Source organism: Lepidochelys olivacea (genome assembly GCF_965140295.1).
Source record: "Lepidochelys olivacea isolate rLepOli2 genome assembly, chromosome: 10".
NCBI lineage: Eukaryota > Metazoa > Chordata > Testudines > Cheloniidae > Lepidochelys > Lepidochelys olivacea.
This window is the reverse complement of record NC_140420.1, coordinates 55428374-55448118: the sequence shown is the minus strand read 5'-3', so window position 1 is coordinate 55448118 and position 19745 is coordinate 55428374. Positions and strand designations below refer to the sequence as shown.

Here is a 19745-nt window from a genome sequence, read left to right as displayed (position 1 = left end):
CCTGTCCAATTAGCTCCAATCTAGTAGCAAAAGAGGGCTTGGAGCGTCTCTCCTGAAGGTCATGAGAGTGTCTAAAGTTGGGGAGGGAGTTTAAGCTTATTTTTGAATGTCTGGTTACTCTAAAGAGAGAATAAGTTTTGATGTATATAGTGTGTGCTCTCTTCAGAGTAAGGTGAGAGCCCTATTTTCTACCAAGTGTTTAGTGATTTAAGTTTTTACTCCCAACCCAAAATGAGATTGTTACAGTGAGCAAAGGCAGCAGTTGCCTACACCCCATGGAACCCTCTCTGAAGTCAATTAGTTGAGAACTCGCTGGTAATTGTTGCTGCAAATACTGTGTGACAGAATTTTCTAGTGAGTACCTAGGAAACTGATAAAGAGCCGTATGGGTGCTGTAGGAGACACTGTCTGAAGAAAAACATCTCAGATATAAAAAAAAAAAAAGTCCTGTTCACTCAAGACCCTCATCCACTCTTGGTCAGCCTTACCTATTACAGTAATTCCTCACTTAATGGTGTAGTTATGTTCCTGAAAAATGCGACTTTAAGTGAAACGATGTTAAGCGAATTCAGTTTGCCAAAAAGAATGAAGGTAAATGGGGGGCGGGAGGGTTAGGTTCTAGGGAATTTTTTTTTTGCCGTACAGTACAGTACTGTAGTTGGGAGGTACCCGCGCCCTATCCCACACAGGCACAGCCCACCGGCACTGGAGACAATGAGGCAGCAAGGAGGCTGAAGGTGCTGTAGGCTAGGAGAAGCACATTGTGCAGCAGCAGCAGCTTCCCCTACTCTGCAAGCACGAGGGGTGGGGGCTTAACCCTCAGCCTGCCCACTCCACCCCTTTCTCCAAGCCCCACCCTTAACCCACCTCTTCTTTCCCCCCCTCCCTCTCCTGCCCATGGCAATCAGCTGGTTTGCAGCGTTCAGGGGAGAGAGGGGAGCCTGCGTGCCAAGTCCTCACCCCTCCCGCTCCTTCCTGAACGCCTCAAGCCAGCTGATTGCCACGTGCAGGAGGAGGAGGGGGAAGGCGCTGATCTGCAGGCAAGAGGTGCTGGGCGGGGAGCATAGGGGAGCTGATAGGGAGCCAAATGACATTACAGCGAAGTATTGCACAACTTTAAATGGAGCATGTTCTGTAATTGAGCAGGGATGTAAGATCGAAACAACGTTAAGCGAGAGGACGTTAAGTGGGGAGTTCCTGGACCAAGTCAAGCTAGTCCTCAATCAACATAGGGCATATAACTTTAGATAGGACAAAGGGGAAAGAAAGGAATTTTAACCTGGTAGTCCTTCTACTCCAGTTATTGTGATAGTAGCCCAACCCAACAGTCTCAGGTTCAAAGACAAGTAACCAATAATTTTAGCCAACAAAAACCCCCCTGTAATCTTGACATTTTAATTCTTGATCCATTCTGAAAGGGGAAAAAAAAAGCCTCTTGTTCCTCAAATGATCTGAAAATAAAATAATATGTAAAATAATAACCAGGATTTCTAGAGTAGCAGAATAAAATTAAGGGGGGAAATTAAGTACTTACCTACCTTTCGCTGGCTTAATTATCTACAAAATTTAAACTTGCAGAATCTCACTATTCTATAAACAGTTCACTGAACAGATGTAATAGCCCTGCACAAGGCTCAGTGCATTTTCCTTGAGAACCAATTTTTACTTCAGGTAGGAATAGAACGGTGAGTCCAAAGTTAACATCTTTAATGTATAACAAGATTTCTTGCATTATTAAGGTTCTTGCGTCAGAAGACCACCACACAAGCTTTCAGGATCTTCAAAGTCGTGATTAAATCTGACTTAGGTGACCATCATATATCTGTTTTTATTGTAGCAAACAGGAAATAAAGCACAAATTATTTAACTTCTACACTAGTGCCCAATTATTATGGATTAAAACTGGATAAAAAAAGTAACCTGTTCCTAAAAGGAGGAAACACTTCCTCTAATTGCATCCAAAACTCTAAGAGTGAAATTCAGAAATATGCTTTATCATATAAAATATAGAATAATCTAATTATTTATAAATCCTTTAAAGAGCTTATTATTTATTTAACATTTAAGGATGTGGCCTTCAAAATATGCAATTTCTATTTCTGCTGTAGATGCCCCCCCCCACAATGTAAAAAAAGAGATTGGGCCAAATGGTGTTCACGTTACTCATGTGATTAGCTTTATTAAAGTGATGAAGAGACTTCTCATGAATAAAGTGAACAGGATTTGGCCCCTTATAAACTATGGTCCCAATCTAGCAAACACTCAAACATGAGTAGTCTCACTGACTTCAGCAGAACTACTCCGAGATGTAAAGTTAGTATTTGCAGCACCAGGACCTAGATGGCTTTATTTATCTCTTGGTAAAATAAAAATTCATACACATTTTAATAAGATATCACCTGAAAATGTTTTTGTAAAGGAAAACAAAATATAAATTAAAATATTAGTCATTAGCCTTTTTTTGGTATGTCCCAGATATTTTCCTAATAGTCAGGTTTCAGTTCAGGCACTCAAGATCAATCAGGAAGAAAACAGAATAAATCAGTATGAGCTAAAATTTAAAAATCAAAGATATATCTGCTGACAAAACTAAAACAAAATAAGTATTTGGTAATCACAGTATATTTAAAATAAACCAATTATGCCCCTATAAATCTTGATTTTTTTTCATATATATGTAATACATAAAGCTACAAAATGGTGATTTAGACAACAGTTTTCTTGGCAGCAATTGTTATGGTAGAGAACAGTTGCTTAGCAATTGCAGACAACCAAACAATAACACAAGGATCCTATAACTGAATGAACCAATCAATATGGAGCTCAGATAATGCTTATAATGATGGAGACAGAAAATACAATGTTCTCTTGTAGACTTCTTTCTTACAGCAATATCTGAGCCATCTTCTTGTTATCTAGAAGTGGGTAATACAGAGCAAAATGATATAGGGTAACCTAGAAATCTATATATTAAAATTATGCCACAAACTGATATAACAAAAAAAAAAAAAAGACTTTATATTGTATATGTACCTCAGCTCATGTTACTATTTAAATTCAAAGTCTAATGGAATCCAAATACATTTAAATGTATTATTTTTGAAGGTCTGAACAAAACAAAAGTCATAGCCCCAGATGACTAGGAGGGTTAACAGTGCTTTAGCTTCCTCCTGTATGTATTGTTATTTCTCCACATTTCACAACTTAAGAGCTGTAATGCGTTTAATCAACAAGAAAGAATTAAGTACAATGACTTTTACACAGTGCAAGGCATAATACAAATTCCAACACCGTCTCATTGGGTTTGCAATTAGTTCATAATTTCATTTTTTAGGATTACAGCTCAGGCTTGCTCAAGTTCTACAAGGACTCCATCACAATCTTTAGGGTGGAGAAAAATCACTGGTTTGCCGTGCGCCCCTATTTTGGGCTCTTCGCTCAATATTCGGATCTTCTTTTCCTTCAGTTCTGCCATAGCCGCTTTTATATCATCAACCTTATAAAAACAAACATGTATACAATGTGGAACATTAAAGTGTATGATTCACAGATTTTACATTAGGAACAATAGTGTAGTGCCATAATAAAAATAAAGCACTACATAATTCTAAAAACCAAAAATGCTACAGAAACATGCAGTTACCTGGAGATTTTAATCAAGAAATGTCAAGAAGATTGTACTATATTTAATAGTTCTGTTTGTTAAGAGATTCTGTAATACATCAACCTTTTAGTTACTTTATAATGCAAAATTAATAAATAATCAAAATCAATAGCTGTAAGCTCCACATTGTTCCTAAATAGTAGATTGTATAGCTTTACAAGATCATTAACCAAGGAATGCTTTCCCATCTAACTGAAGACAGAATCCTGACTCATTAAATGCTGGGGTTATGTACCATTCACTTAGGTTCATCTTGATCTTACCAGTTAGGTTTGGTATAAATGGATCTCCTCAGAGACACCTCGAACTACCAAGAATACTAGAGGATAATACACACCGGACTGTGATCCATTTTCCTCTTGGGCAACTGTACTTCATAGTAAAAGTATCATCACATATATAATTTCAGGGCAACCTAAAAAGAGTATTTAACATGGACTTGTCCTTAAGTTGTGCCAAATGGTTGTTACTTTGGATGTGCTGATATAAAGTGAGACTTTGATTCACCCAGATCTCGAATGCAAGCTTGTTGGAAGAACAAAATTAACATTCAGTTTAGCACAACTACCAGTTAATAAAGTCCCGGCACTAGAACAACAGGAGTGCTGTTTTTCAAGACAGGTGCCTGGACATAGCTAAATGGATAAGCTTAAAAGATGTAATTGTGAAAACATAAACTTTACATAATGCAAATGCAGAGGAAGTAGAATTCAATTAAGTCCTAATCCTTTTCAACTGAGATTTTTTAAAAATCCTGAAGTTGCTGCAGTCATACCCCCATACTGTTACCAGTTTGCTTTTTAGAAAATGCTAATATTAGAGAACCCTTAATTACAAGTGTAATACATTCTGTGATGGGTAGTAACCCCTTGAGGTTCATCCCCTGAGTAGAGAAATCAGCACAGCTGCCTGCACTTCCTGCAGAGATAGCTAGCAAAACCAGCCGGAAGGAGAAACATGGCTGGGCTCAGCTGGAGTGAATTACTGCATCCCAAGGGACAATAATGAGAGTGAGCTGTGAGAGTCTCTGGGTGCATCTCCATTAGGAAAATATCTGCTTGGTGACTGTGTGTATCAAGAACCGGTTCCTCTCCCCTTCCACCAGGTGTCCAATATGCTTTCTGTAACAGGTGTTAAAGTGTTCCAACTATTCTTTGCCAGTAGCAAATTATTTTCAACCACACTACAATGGGTCATTTTTCTAGGATAGACTAGGGCTCCTCATTGTAATTTGGCCTTACATAGGAATATCAGGCCATCCTAATGGAAGCCCTAGAGCTACAGGAAGCCTTTATTGATGCTTTTATCTGAACTCTTTTGAATTTGTTTAGAGAAATTTTAGCACTAAATCTCTTGCAAAATTCTAGCTGCCACAAGCCCACACTCATCCATTTAATTTAAACTCTGACTGTTGGATTTTGTGGATCTTGGCTCACTTGACCTGTTACATCTGAAAATATATATCTTTTCAACATAGTATTTTTACATTTCACAGCAAGGAATGACTGAGTGCCACATTTCTTATAATTTTTCAGACTTAACAGTATGCCATCCTTTGACAGTCATCTTTGGTAACTTCTGCACCATGAAAGGTCACAGATCTCTTGCTGAACAGAGCTCTACATGGAACAACATCATGCTTCTTGAAAGGTTTCAGAGTAACAGCCGTGTTAGTCTGTATTCGCAAAAAGAAAAGGAATACTTGTGGCACCTTAGAGACTAACCAATTTATTTGAGCATAAGCTTTCATGAGCTACAGCTCACTTCATCGGATGCATACTGTGGAAAGTGTAGAAGATCTTTTTATACACACAAAGCATGAAAAAATACCTCCCCCCACCCCACTCTCCTGCTGGTAATAGCTTATCTAAAGTGATCACTCTCCTTACAATGGGTATGATAATCAAGTTGGGCCACAGAGACCTCCCTATCAACACTACAAAAAGAAGGATTCTAGGTGGACTCCTCCTGAAGGTCGAAACAGCAGACGGACTTCTACATAGAGTGCTTCCGCCGATGTTCACGGGCTGAAATTGTGGAAAAGCAGCATCGCTTGCCCCATAACCTCAGCCATGCGGAACACAATGCCATCCACAGCCTCAGAAACAAATCTGACATCAATCAAAAAGGCTGACAAAGGAGGTGCTGTTGTCATCATGAATAGGACGGAATATGAAGAAGAGGCTGCTCGGCAGCTCTCCAACACCACTTTCTACAAGCCATTGCCCTCTGATCCCACTGAGGGTTACCAAAAGAAACTACAGCATTTGCTCAAGAAACTCCCTGAAAAAGCACAAGAACAAATCCGCACAGACACACCCCTGGAACCCTGACCTGGGATATTCTATCTACTACCCAAGATCCATAAAACTGGAAATCCTGGGCGCCCCATCATCTCAGGCATTGGCACCCTGACAGCAGGATTGTCTGGCTATGTAGACTCCCTCCTCAGGCCCTACGCTACCAGCACTCCCAGCTACCTTTGAGACACCACTGACTTCCTGAGGAAACTACAATCCATCGTGATCGTCCTGATAACACCATCCTGGCCACTATGGATGTAGAAGCCCTCTACACCAGCATTCCACACAAAGATGGACTACAAGCCGTCAAGAACACTAGCCCCCGGTAATGTCACGGCTAATCTGGTGGCTGAACTTTGTGACTTTGTCCTTACCCATAACTATTTTACATTTGGGGACAATGTATACCTTCAAATCAGCGGCACTGCTATGGGTACCCGCATGGCCCCACAGTATGCCAACATTTTTATGGCTGAATTAGAACAACGCTTCCTCAGCTCTCGTCCCTTAACGCCCCTACTCTACTTGCGCTATATTGATGACATCTTCATCATCTGGACCCATGGAAAAGAAGCCCTTGAGGAATTCCACCATGATTTCAACAATTTCCATCCCCCCATCAACCTCAGCCTGGTCCAGTCCACGCAAGAGATCCACTTCCTGGACACTACGGTGCTAATAAACGATGGTCACATAAACACCACCCTATACCGGAAACCTACTGACCGCTATTCCTACGTACATGCCTCCAGCTTTCACCCTGACCACACCACACGATCCATTGTCTACAGCCAAGTTCTGCGATATAACTGCATTTGCTCCAACTCCTCAGACAGAGACAAACACTGACAAGATCTCTATCAAGCATTCTTACAACTACAATACCCACCTGCGGAAGTGAAGAAACAGATTGATAGAGCCAGAAGAGTTCCCAGAAGTCACCTACTACAGGACAGGCCTAACAAAGAAAATAACAGAACGCCACTAGCCTTCACCTTCAGCCCCCAACTAAAACCCCTCCAACACATTATTAAGGATCTACAACCTATCCTGAAGGATGACCCAACACTCTCACAAATCTTGGGAGACAGGCCAGTCCTTGCCTACAGACAGCCCCCCCAACCTGAAGCAAATACTCATCAACAACCACATACCACACAACAGAACCACTAACCCAGGAACCTATCCTTGCAACAAAGCCCGTTGCCAACTGTGCCCACATATCTATTCAGGGGACACCATCACAGGGCCTGATAGTGTGGCTGATGTTATTAGAGGCTCGTTCACCTGCACATCCACCAATGTGATATATGCCATCATGTGCCAGCAATGCCCTTCTGCCATGTACATTGGCGAGTCTCTACGTAAAAGAATAAATGGACACAAATCAGATGTCAAGAATTATAACATTCATAAACCAGTCGGAGGACACTTCAATCTCTCTGGTCACGCGATTACAGACATGAAAGTTGCGATATTACAACAAAAAAACCTTCAAATCCAGACTCCAGCGAGAGACTGCTGAATTGTAATTCATTTGGAAATTGGATACAATTAACTTAGGCTTGAATAGAGACTGGGAGTGGCTAAGTCATTATGCAAGGTAACCTATTTCCCCTTGTTTTTTCCTACCCCCCCCCCCCCCCCGACGTTCTTGTTAAACCCTGGATTTGTGCTGGAAATGGCCCACCTTGATTATCATACACATTGTAAGGAGAGTGGTCATTTTAGATAAGCTATTACCATCAGGAGAGTGGGGTGGGGGGAGGTATTTTTTCATGCTTTGTGTGTATAAAAAGATCTTCTACACTTTCCACAGTATGCATCCGATGAAGTGAGCTGTAGCTCACGAAGTAGCTCATAAAGTACTCCTTTTCTTTATGCTTCTTGAAGTATCTTTGAAACAAACAAACACACACTCCAGCTCCTAAAAGATTTAAGTAGATATAGTCATTTTAAATATTCCTAGTGTGTTCCTCTCTTTGTAGCTGTAATTAAGTAGTGTTGCTATTTCTACTACTTAGCAGTTTGGAGTTTTTTTTAAAAACAGCCCTTACCACTTATTATTCCTGTCTTCCCCATCTCCACTTCTTGAGTTCTGCTGTAGTCTTTTACATTCTCCTAACAGCACTGCAAAACAATTCTGCTTAACAGCAATTTGAGCAGATTGAATTAGTATTTTATTTTAATTTCTTGAACAACTGCAAATAGATACTATACTTACAAGAAATATAAAACATTCTGATCTACTGAATTTGAATGCAATTGCTGAGTCACTAAAACAGAATTTATAAAGTGAACAGTAGCCATCTCCGATTTATTATCCACTATATAGGTGTACTTAAATTTAATTTCAAGGGGACTAGTCACGGTAGTAAACTTAGGCACACTTAAGGGCTTGCCTACATGTAAAACATTGCAGCAACACAGTTGTGCCACTGTAGCGCTACTGTGAAGACACTACTCATGTCCATGGGAGACTTCTCCTGTCAGCATAGGTACTCCACCTCCCTGAGAGGCAGTAGCCAGTTCGACAGGAGAATTCACACCCTTGAGTGATGTAGTTATACTGACCAAATTTTCTAGTGTAAGTCAAGCCTTAGGGTTTACAGGATAAGGGCTTAACTGTTCCCCTCCCTCCTCCTCATTGTTTGGGAAATGGAAGCAGGGAATAGTCATCCCTCCCTGACATACAGCCATAGGCAGAAATTTACTCCTGTGGGGGGAAGTCTACACTTCTTGAAAAGGAATTCCATTTTTGCTGCATTAAATTATGATCTACCATTTCCTGAAAAATACATCTTATTCAAAAGGACGCTCAAAGAAAGAACTGGAAAAGAGAACTAATAAAAGCATGCTTTTTGTCCCATTCCTCCCCCCCCATGAATGATACACTATATCATCGCTTGTATTAAAATTCAATATGCTTAAACAGCATTCTGCATAATCATACACTGCCATACATGGGCAAATCACCCTCCTCCCCCCACCTCCACTTTTTGTCTTGTTGGTTCTATTTTTTTCCCTGTGGAAGTCATTAATTAAAAAGATTTATTTAAAGTAATTTATTACTGCAGAAGTAGACTAATATGATTTAATACTTTACCAAGCTCTAAACTATTGAGCCATGCAAATAGAACAAATGCAGTCCAGGAACTCTGTGCTAGCATGAATCACAAAACAGAATCTATAATTGCCAATATAAAACATCCAGCCTCGGAAGAAGTTAAAGCAGGGGACTGGTAGCCAAGACTCTTGTGTTCCATTCCCTCCTTTACCACTGACTTACTATCTAGCCTAGAACAACTAATTCACTATGGTTCATTTAATCTCTTTATAAATGGGAATACCTCAGGATTTTTTATGTTTGTGAAATGTTTTGAGTTCCCTCTGTGAAAGACAGATAGAAGTGCAACTATTAATGAGCAAGATTTTCCTCTAGCCTGTCAACTCAATGCTGACCTACAGTCCTTCTACTATTCCAACAGAGAGTCAAATGTGGGAGTTTGTTTTCCCTGTCTCATAAACAGCCAATTGTAGCCTTTTTTCTATATATGACAAGCTTCTAATTCATCTGTAAGAATATCTGAATTAAGGCTTTTTGTTTTAATCTTCACTTACATCTGTTCCACAGTCAATGACAAATTTCCATAGCAACTGAAATTGGGGAGTTTCCATCTAAGCACTCAATACTATTTTTGAATGTAACTTGTTAATACCAATCCACTACCTTAAAGATTATTTTCTTGTTCAGTGGAGAATATATCCTAAAGTTTTAATATTAAATAATAAATATTCAGGGCAGTTATAATATTTCAGTTGCGATAAAGAAAATAGAAAATTAATACACAAAGTATCAATTTACAGACTAACACAGACAAAAGGTTCGAAAAGCGTAAAGCATAAATCAAACAGCTTGAGAGTTGTCCTATCCAATTTTTATAATTTTGTATTACACGTTTGAATTTTTATACATTTTCTTTAAGAATAATGCGAGCAGCTCGGTTTATGATATCAACTGCTCTGCATGTCATCTGAGCAGTGTTATACGGTGATTGGCCGGTCTATACTGACAGGCTCTACTTTGAAAATATGGAGGCTTAATAATTTAGGGGGAAAACCTGGATATGTTATACATGTGAAGAATTTTCTATTTTTCTTGTAAGTATGTAATTTACGATACTTATAGTTTATGGACACAATCTGGCAATCAATTTAACTTTATTCATGTGAGTAGTCCTACTAAGTTCAACAGGACTACTCACATGATTAAAGATACGCATGTGTGTTTGAGACGGGTCCCTATATTGTATATGAGGACCATATACAATATGCAACACAATTAAGTGTATATTGTGATAACCTTTAAATTTTGATTCTATTCTGAAAAGTGATTGTAAAAAAACAAACACACACGACCTTGCTCAGTAGTTCTACTCCCTGTGAATATGCAGATTCATCTCTGATTACCTAATTTTACTACTCTCATCTCTGAGAACCAACACAGCAGTGAGCGTTTTCCCAGGATTCTTTTCTGACTTGCATATTGAATTTTCAACAAAATATAAAACACAGGAACTCTGGTAAAACCCCACTGTCTTCAAATTATGCTCTAATTTACACTTGTGCACCCCATTATAAGTGATATATAAAAACTGACACACACAGGTTTTTCCAGTGCATATATTTTGAACATCCCGAAATTGCCACCTTTGCTGGACATTGCTACATTCTATGAGTTTGTCCCCATTTCTTTCAGGCAGGACATTACAATTATTGAATTCAGTTTGGGCAGATTAAAAAGAAAATAAAACTGCTTGTATAATGACAATATGAAATTGGCCTGAATTTCATCACTGCAACTTCACTTTTTATTTGCTGGTCTTCAGTAGAATTACCCAAATGATAATGACTCGGCATAACCAATGTGGGTTTTTATTCAGGTTGAATCTATTAGAAAGTATGAAGCTGTTTAACAAGATAAAGATTTTTTTTAATATAATAGAAAGTATGCATGTATAATACCTCAATGCAGATATGATGCATTCCTCCAGCCTTGTTTTTTTGCAGAAAGCCTGAAATTGGACTTTTTTCTCCCAGAGGGTTCAGCAGTTCCAGCTTTGTGTTTCCCAGCTCCACAAAAACAGTGTAGACGCCATGTTCAGGAAGAGGAACTGTCTCACTCACCTGGGCTCCTAAAACACTCTTGTAAAAAGACTGGGCCTTTTCCAAATCAGGTACCGCAATTGCTACATGATTGAGTCGCCCCAATTTCCACAAAGAGCATGGAACTTTTTGAGTTAAGGAGCGTGACACTGATAAAGTCCGTACCGTGTGTGCTGTAGTTTGCAATCTGGTAAGAAGCCCTGTAAAATTGAATGACATCGTCATAATCCTTTTGAAAAAAAATTAATGCACGTCCTTTCCCCTTTTAATGAAGCCCAAATAACTCCTATGTCCTTACATTTATGGTATGCTAAAGACAGAGATAGGAAGATAGCAGGGAAGCATTTTCTCTTCTTCTGCTATCAGTTCAATGGCTTTTTTTGTTCTGAAACAAATTAATTCAGAGGAGGTAAATGAAGAATTTATAGCATGAATGCTCAGATGTGTCCATTACAAACAACAATAGGGATTTTTTTAAAAAGTTAATTTTAAGCTTCAGTTGAGCTTGGTATGAAAATAAAGATTTTCATAATTATATGCACAAGTTTATAGAATTTAAGGGCCAGTTACACACCACTAACCTGTACATTGTTTTTGTATTATTCAGAGCTTCACATTTAATAAAATAGAAATAAGGATGTAAAAAAAACCTGTCTAAACATAATGAAGAACTAATATATTTATTCCTAAAGCCCAAATACCTATAGAAAGGTGAACAATCTTAGTTGCTTCCCAGTGGAGGGAGATGTGATCAAATGTTAAGTCACAAGAGTGGTAGCCAATAACTCCCAAGTTTTATTCCATCTCTGCCATTCCATCCCTCTGTGATGTTGGGTAGATCATTTTGCCTCTCTTCCTTTCTTAGTTTTCACATTTGTATAATGGACTAATACTTCCTATATCACAGGACTGTTTGAGGATAAAAAGTTAGTGAAATGCTCTACAGCTGGAAAGAATTCTAAGGATTATTCTGTTTAACATACAGCATCCTTCTACAGTTACCAACTTTGTAATATTTACATACCAGATACTCCAGCAGAATTGCCGGAACCTCCCCTGCCCCAGCTCTCCCCGAGGCCCCATCATGCCCTGCCTCTTTCCCGAAGGCCTCACCCCTCCATTTGCTCCTCTTCCTTCTCTCTCCCCTGTTGCTCATTGCTTTTCCCCTCTCCCGCCTCTACTCCCCTCTGCCTGGGTCAGTAGGGTCTTGCCTGCGGAGGCCAGGGCTTGGAGCTGCAGCCGCCCGATGCAGGTAGGAGGCGGCCGTGACTGAGTACAAGCTGGTGTGGGTGATGACCTGGTGCCTCCCTCACCCACAGTAACCAGACTTTGGGTGTCTGGTCAGTAGCTCTGACTGGATGTTCTGGTCGAAAACCTGACACCTGGCCACCCTATCCCCTTCTTAGCCATTTTAAGGGTATTCCATCTCAAAGCATTTGCTAGGGCCAAATGTTGTTTGCTCTATTAATGCAAACAGTTTCTCTGACTTCAATGTGACTACTTGCATGAGAAACGGAGCAGAGTTTGGTTCAGAATGTACGCATAAGGTCATTAACAATATGGTCACCTGATGGCATAAAGGCAGGGGTCTACATCCAGGCAGAAATGGGTGAATAAGATCTGAGACAATTTAGTCATGGAAAGGCTCACTGGCATGAGAAACAACATGGACCAACAATTATGGCAGCTGAGCTCTTTGTGGATGTCTCTGAGGAGGCCCTTGTTGAACTTTAACCTGCTTCTGTGGACTCCTGTCTACTCATATTGGACTATTGTCAGGGCTGTATATTTGTCAGTAGAATAAGTGATTTTCATTTTATATACACACACACATACGTCAGTCCAATACTTAGCATTATGATTTTTTCTTGTGACTGGCTATGAACCAAACTGAGAAATTTGAGAGCTTGGAGTTAAAACCTGGGATGCACGACAGGCTTAGAGAAGGAAGGATCTCATAATTAGGAATAGTGGTTTGCTATAGTGGTTCATGGATTTTGCCATTTCTCTTGGTTGTGGGTTTTTTTTGGGAGTGGGGATAGAGAAGTGCCATGAGTTTGCACAGCTTGTTTAAGAGGCATCTGTACAGCAATGCTGCTCCTGCTGCCTTTGCAGAGGATGAAGTCTGTAGCAAAGAATAAGAGATATTAAGTATATTTAGAATATAGAGGTGAACTATAAGTATTAATTAATGTTGTAACATAGGTCCTCAGATCTGTGAGATATTCAGCTTAGCCACACAAGGCCTTAGGCCTGAAACTGATGTGCATGACTAGTTGACTGAAAGATAATCCTGTACCAGTGAAGTGTAAAATTGCAGTAAAATACATGTTACTGCATAGTTTCCAGAACATCAGCATTTAATAGACTGGAAACTATGGCACAATGTACCAGTTAATGCCACAAGATGCCCGATAACAACATTTTGGGGAATTCTATAATAACCTCAAGTTGCTATAGTACATAGATATTAATGAGAATAAGGGGTAGTAAGGAGACACCCAGTAAGAGATGGGGCATCCCTAAATTAATGGCATATGGATAAGGAAAAAGAGATTGGAACCCTTATGCATATTTATGAGCAGCAGTAGGCATAAGCATACCTCAGAATAAAAAGTTGTTGTCCAGCCTGAGTGCTGGGGTGGGTGTGGGAAAACACAGGGGGAAGACACCAGGATGACAAATGGTTGATGAGGACAATGAAGATAATGACTGACACTCCAAGGTCCCCTAGCAGGAGATGTGAGTGATGCCAGTCCTAGGGCTTAACACTGTCTCTCTATCTGCTCTTGTATTTCAGCATTGGTGGGATTGTTTATCTGCTTAGTGGATTTATCAATAAAGGGACTTGTGATAAATTGCAATTCTTTCTCATGTGCTTCTAAGGTCTCTAATTCAATGATCCTGATCAATATTCCTGATACTGTAGCGCTCAGGAGACAGAATATTTATTGACCACTGCAGTCTAAGAGATTGAATGATTATTTATTGATTGAAATTGATTAATCTCCAATCCATACTAAGGCTCCAGGTTAGAGAAGAACACTGAAGAACTGTGCAGAGGAAGTGATTCAGTACTGATCTAGGTCTCGATTCTACACTATTGAAGTCTATAGGAGCTTTGACATTGACTTCAGTAGATACAAATTCAGATCTCTGAGGACGAATACCACCTACTGAGTCACCTATAACAATTAGGTTAGTTTTCTCTTCCAAATACTGGCCATTCCCATTTCTGCTTAGCTTGCTAAAAATGCTTGATTTTTAAGAATATTGCAGTAGAATTGAACTGGCAGGCCCTGGGAGAGGGGTTGTAAATGGTTGAAGCCATTACTTAAATAATTTTGAACAGTTTTCATTATAAAATAAATATTTTAATTAAAACAGAAACAGGCCATAAGACTTATGAACAGGAAACAACACAAACATATGGTCTGTCTATGTGAATGTCTAGGGCCTCCTCAGCTGACTGCAGAGATAATCAGAGGAAACTACAGCATGAGAAAGAGGGTTTAAATTAGGATTACAAACTCCAGCAAGGGCACCCACCTTCAGGCTTCCGGCTCATCAGCCTTTACCACTCTTGGGCAGAGCCCTGTGTCTCTTTCCCTTCTGATGGGTTTTCCAGGCTGCACAGTTCCCTGACTAAACTATGACGTCCCCAGCAAGGCAGAGTGCCTAGGCAGGCCTGCTTTGATTTTATCCTCAGAGGCTAACAACAGGGCAATTGCCCACGGTTATGCTTGCTCAGAAAGAGCAGTATGGTATTTATTCTTACAAATAAGACATTAAAAACAGTAAAAACATACACATATGCTAATAAGCTTACCAGAGATCACCCCAACTCCAACAAAAGCTCTGGCAGGTGAACACTCCTTCAAACCCCTCCAAGGGTTTTTCTGTGGTCACAAGTTCGTAACTGCCTTGACTCAAAACAGCCACCCCCATTAATCGGTGAGTCGCTCTTTTATCCAGTTTGGGTCTTTCTGATCTGTCCTCATATAACAAGCACTCAACAGACAAAAGGTCCTCTCCTTCTTACATTTGCATACATAACCCCCTAGAGATTTCCTGAGAAACACACTTAACTTTCAAGGCAAGTCTACTCTAGAAGCACTACATTGGCACAGCTGCACTGCTGTAGCATGTCTGGTGAAGACGCTCTGTGCCGAAGGGAGAGCGCTCTCTCGTTGGCATAATTACTCCACCTCTGCAAGAGGCAAAAGTTATGTCAGCGGGAGATAGTCTCCCATCAACATAGCGCCAGTATGAACAGTGCTTAGGTCACTGTAACTTGTGTCACTCAGAGGGGGGTGGGGGGCATCTTTTCCACAACCCTGAGCAACATAAGTTAGATCAACTTAAGCAGTAATGTAGACCTGCCCTAAAAGTTCATTCCTATCTGCCCCATTGTTTAGAAGAATCTTCTAAAGTTCACAACACTTCCCAGGGTTTCCATAGTCATGTTTCCTAAAGAAGTCCCATACAATCCCACAATAATGTATAAACATTTGCCTTTTAATTACAATTAACTCCTAAAATACTTAAACTTAATTCAGTAAATTTGGTCCATGGTATTGCAGGAAATTGCATATTCTGATATATAAAATGGCTTGCTAAAAAGTTAATCTGTTGACAGTGGGTGCTGGAATTTTCTGGGGGTGGGGAGGGGGAGGAAGGTACGGTGAAGACAGGGGAAGGAGGGCAGGACAGGGCAGATCTCCCATCACTAGACTACTGCTGCCAGAATGAGATACAAGTATGTATACATGAAACCAGTGGTTACATTTTATGCCAGTTTTTGCTTTAGACCATGTCAAAGCTCCCAATGCCTCAAGGCCAAGCTTGAGTATCAGAAGCCTTTTATGTATTCTCAACTTCTTTACAACCTCAAATGCACAATTCTGCTATGAAATTGTGCCAAGGATGCATTGAGGCTTTGGATGTTTTGTAGAACATACAGAATAGGTTGGTTTACGTATTTTCCAGTTTCTGTATTCTTTGGCTTGGTCTACACTTAAACAACTCAGGTTGACATACTTACGATGCTCAAGGGCGTGAAAAATTCATGCCCTGACCACCATAGCTTGGCCAACCTAAACCCCGGTTTTGATACAGCTATGATGGAAGAATGCTTCTGCCAACCTAGCTACTGTCTCACAGGGAGGTGAAGTTCCCACAGCAACAGAAAAACCTCTTCCATTGCTGTAGCCTGCGTCTACACTACTGGGTTACAGTGGCATAGCTATGGTGCAATAGCTATGCTGCTGCAACACCCACCGCGTAAACATGGCCTCTGTAGTGTAAAGCAAGTAAGTTTGCTTTCTTCTGGTGACTGGTTTTGTTGTCTCTGGGATAGATTTTTTAGTCAGACAAATGTCTCTCCATTGACTTTAACTGAATTATTCATGATTTACTCCACTGTATACAAGAGAAGAACCAGGCTCTCTGCTCATTGTGTAGCCCAGACTACTTTGACTGAAGCATTTTTCCTGGTTGAAATTTGCAGATGCTGACCATGTGTAGATAAATTCTTACGTGCAATTTCTTTTTTCTTTCTTCTTCTAATGCAGTCAACATCAATGTCCACGGGGTATTTTGAAGACCTACTTTTTAAATGTACACATCTCATGTTTCTAGGGATGGTTCAGAGACATTGCCCTTTAAAGAAATATATGAAAACAGGATCCACATAAATTTCTTAGTCATCTTCCCCATTTCACTGAGATTATAGAATGCATGTTATGTCACTTTCTTCAACTATAGTACTTTTAAAAAAATCATTCTTAATGATTCTAAGCAGTATCTATTTGGACTACCTATTCAATTCATTATATTGGTGTTCACTGATCACCAGCAGAGTGTTCAGCAGAATTCAGACACACACAAAATAGCTCCCGTCCCAAGGAGCTTGCACTCTAATACAGACAAAACAATTTTAAAAGCTGGGGGGCTGATGCAGCATCCATTATAAAATTAAGTCAGCACATACTTAATTACAACACATTTCAATGGTGCAGGATCAGATATTTTATTTTTTAATCAATGGGAGCTGCACAACCAATGTAATGGTTACATCAAACACATGCGGAGTCCCACTGAACTCAATAATAATACATGTGAGAGAGGTTATACATGAGAGTCACCATTACAGGATAATGCCCTTCGGAACAATTCTCAAGTATGCTGAAGGAAAGCTACCCTAAAATTCCAGAGCAGGAAGGGTCCTCATGTGGCATAGAGCCACTAGTATATCCAACACCACCTCCCAGTCCCTGAGCACAATGAGCATAGGGCATGGGTTAGTTATTCCTAAACACCAGCAATCTCCAAGTGCCATTAACAAGCCAGCACAATTTACACAGCCTTTGGGCTTCTGTAATTTATATTGGGGATTGCTCCAGATGACCCCAGAATCCAGGGAATCAGAAAGTTTGTACTATCCCATAAAATGGACTGAGTGTTCTTAGGTATTTTAGCTGCCTGTCTCATACTAATGACTAGACAGCACTCTGCTTCTTCTTTGATAGTCCCCGTTTGAGATCGAGTCCATGGCTAAATTGCACAATAATTTAGTTTTGGTACTGTAACTGAGATCAAACAATCTTTAACTCTTTAGAGAGAAAAGAATCATGTCTCCACATAAGGGAAGGAAGAGAAGTTTGCATGTAACATCCAAGATAAATATTAAAAAAGTAGGCATTATGCTTCAGGTTTGCCCCACAAGGCTTAACACCCTTTATTTTTCACAAGAAAACAGAAGATTCTAACCAAGACAAAATCCAATTTTAAGAGTTATTCTAACAATCATCTGTACATTCCAAAAAATTCTATTCATAGAGTAAATACATCCACATTTTTTTTCTTATTGTGCTTAGTATTAAAAACAACCAAACTGGTCTAACACTCTTGCACTGAAAACTTGGGTGAGTTCTTTATTTTATTTACAAACAGAAAGTCATCTACATTTAACAATATATCTAACAAAAAACACTGCAAACGTTTAGCAATGTTGAAACTATGTATGAAAATAAGAAAAAATGTGGGTATGTAGCACATTTCGTCTGTGGGAAATCGGGAAGTTTGCTTATAAGATGCATTAATTCTACATATCTAAAAAAATGACGTCCTGAAGTAATCCTTCAAGAAGCTCCATGTGGATAGCATCCTGCACCTATTAAAGACAAGAGACCTCTATGCAGAGATCTGACCATACAGAGCAACTTAAGGATCAGAATCTAAAACTGCAATACTCCACAACCCAGCAGTCTGAATTATTAGGATCACAAATAAATAAATAAATACAAAATAGAGCATTTAAACTGTACAGAAATACTCATCACGCACAATTTCATGACTTCTCACAATTAATTAAAATAATAAATTCTCATCTGTCGATATCAATAGCTTTCACAAGGCAAAAACTATTTTACAGAAAGGGAAACTGAGTCACAGAAGCTAAGTGACTTACCAAAGGTCAGACAAGTCTATGGCAGAGTCAAAAAAATACAAGCCAAGATTCTTGACTAAGTCCCATGTCCCATTCACTGAGTCACTACCCAGGAGCCACTCCTCAGCGTGAACAACCACCCATTTGCACTCACCTACTCAGCATGGGTGATCTGCACCTTCCCCCTAAATATCTTTACCAGGTGCAATTCTCCTTCCATGGCCTCCACCGTTGTCTGTACACACTGTTCCTCTAACAGGGGTACTTTGTATATCCTGTTTTTACCCCTATACTTAGCATGTGCAATTCCCCTGCCATGAACTCCCCCACCCCACGACCTATTTAACACGTGTCTCTGGCCGTCCTCGCTTCCCCACCTGCCCCCCTTATTCAGCGCGTTCAGGCTCCCGCTGCACCGCTCAGTATCTACCTGCTGCTACTTTCCCCATGCAGGCTGCCATCTTGTCTCCTGGCTCTTCAAATCTAACTTTATCGAGAGCCTCTTCCCGCGAGCACAGCGGCAAAGGCAGGAGGGGCCGGGCTGGCCGGCCGGCGCAGAGCCAGGCTGTGCTCTCAGCGGGGCAGCCCCTGCTTTGGCCACTGCAGGGAGCTGCCCTCCAAGGCGGGGGCACAGAGCTGCGGCAAAGCCCAGTTCTGCAAAAGGAAATCATCAGCCTCTGGCTGTGAGCAGCACCACCAGCGACTGGGTGAAGAAGCGATTCCGTTATTTGCTCCAAAATAAAATGTTTAATAGCTTGAAACATGCTGATTTTTCATTTTGTGCAGAAACTTTCTCCTGGCAACAGCGTTGGCGCTAATGAAAATTAGTGTTACCAACTCTTGTGATTTTATTGTGAGTTTTGCATTAATGGTTTTTCCTTAAAGGCCCAGCCCCTAGAGTCAGGAATTATGTGTCTCTATGTGAGAGAAGCAGCTGAGACAAAGAAAGATTAAAGAAGCCCAGGCACAGCAAGAGAAGCCCCAGTAGTATGACCCTCAGAAAAAAATGAGAGAGAGCTTTTGGGTAAAGTGCTGTCAGAAAGAGCCTGGGAACTGTGACCAAATAACCTTCTGTTGTTTGAGTCCTATTGTGTTCATGGAAACCGGATTTTATAATTTATTTTAGATAAACAAGATTGTATCAAAAAGATACCATACCTGA

General features: G+C 40.1%; 1 protein-coding gene across 4 annotated transcripts; it reads right to left on the bottom strand.

The window, feature by feature from the left end:
- Positions 1-1690: 1690 nt before the first annotated feature.
- MCEE (methylmalonyl-CoA epimerase) lies at positions 1691-19239 on the bottom strand. 4 transcript variants are annotated; one of them, XM_084641054.1, is made up of 5 exons: positions 19014-19239; positions 16672-16794; positions 10993-11333; positions 8025-8110; positions 3359-3496 (listed from the first exon to the last, which is right to left on the bottom strand). In XM_084641054.1, exons 2-5 carry the CDS (start codon positions 16763-16765, stop codon positions 3484-3486), a joined length of 534 nt encoding a protein of 177 aa, XP_084497180.1. In that variant the 5' UTR covers positions 16766-16794; positions 19014-19239; the 3' UTR covers positions 3359-3483. The 4 variants fall into 4 exon arrangements, with proteins under 4 accessions (XP_084497178.1, XP_084497179.1, XP_084497181.1 ...); XM_084641052.1 differs by lacking the exon at positions 8025-8110 and having other exon boundaries at positions 1691-3496; positions 19014-19228; XM_084641053.1 differs by lacking the exons at positions 8025-8110; positions 19014-19239 and adding an exon at positions 18738-18921 and having other exon boundaries at positions 1691-3496.
- Between the last annotated feature and the right edge of the window lie 506 nt (positions 19240-19745).

Coding starts and splice junctions, on each gene's coding strand:
- MCEE (XM_084641052.1), bottom strand. CDS start 16,765: ATGAGATGTGTACATTTAAAAAGTAGGTCTTCAAAATACCCCGTGGAC. Junction 11,334..16,671: donor AAAGAAAAAAGAAATTGCAC/GTAAGAATTTAT, acceptor TCAATTTTACAG/GGCTTCTTACCAGATTGCAA. Junction 3,497..10,992: donor TGCATCATATCTGCATTGAG/GTATTATACATG, acceptor TGTTTTTATAAG/GTTGATGATATAAAAGCGGC.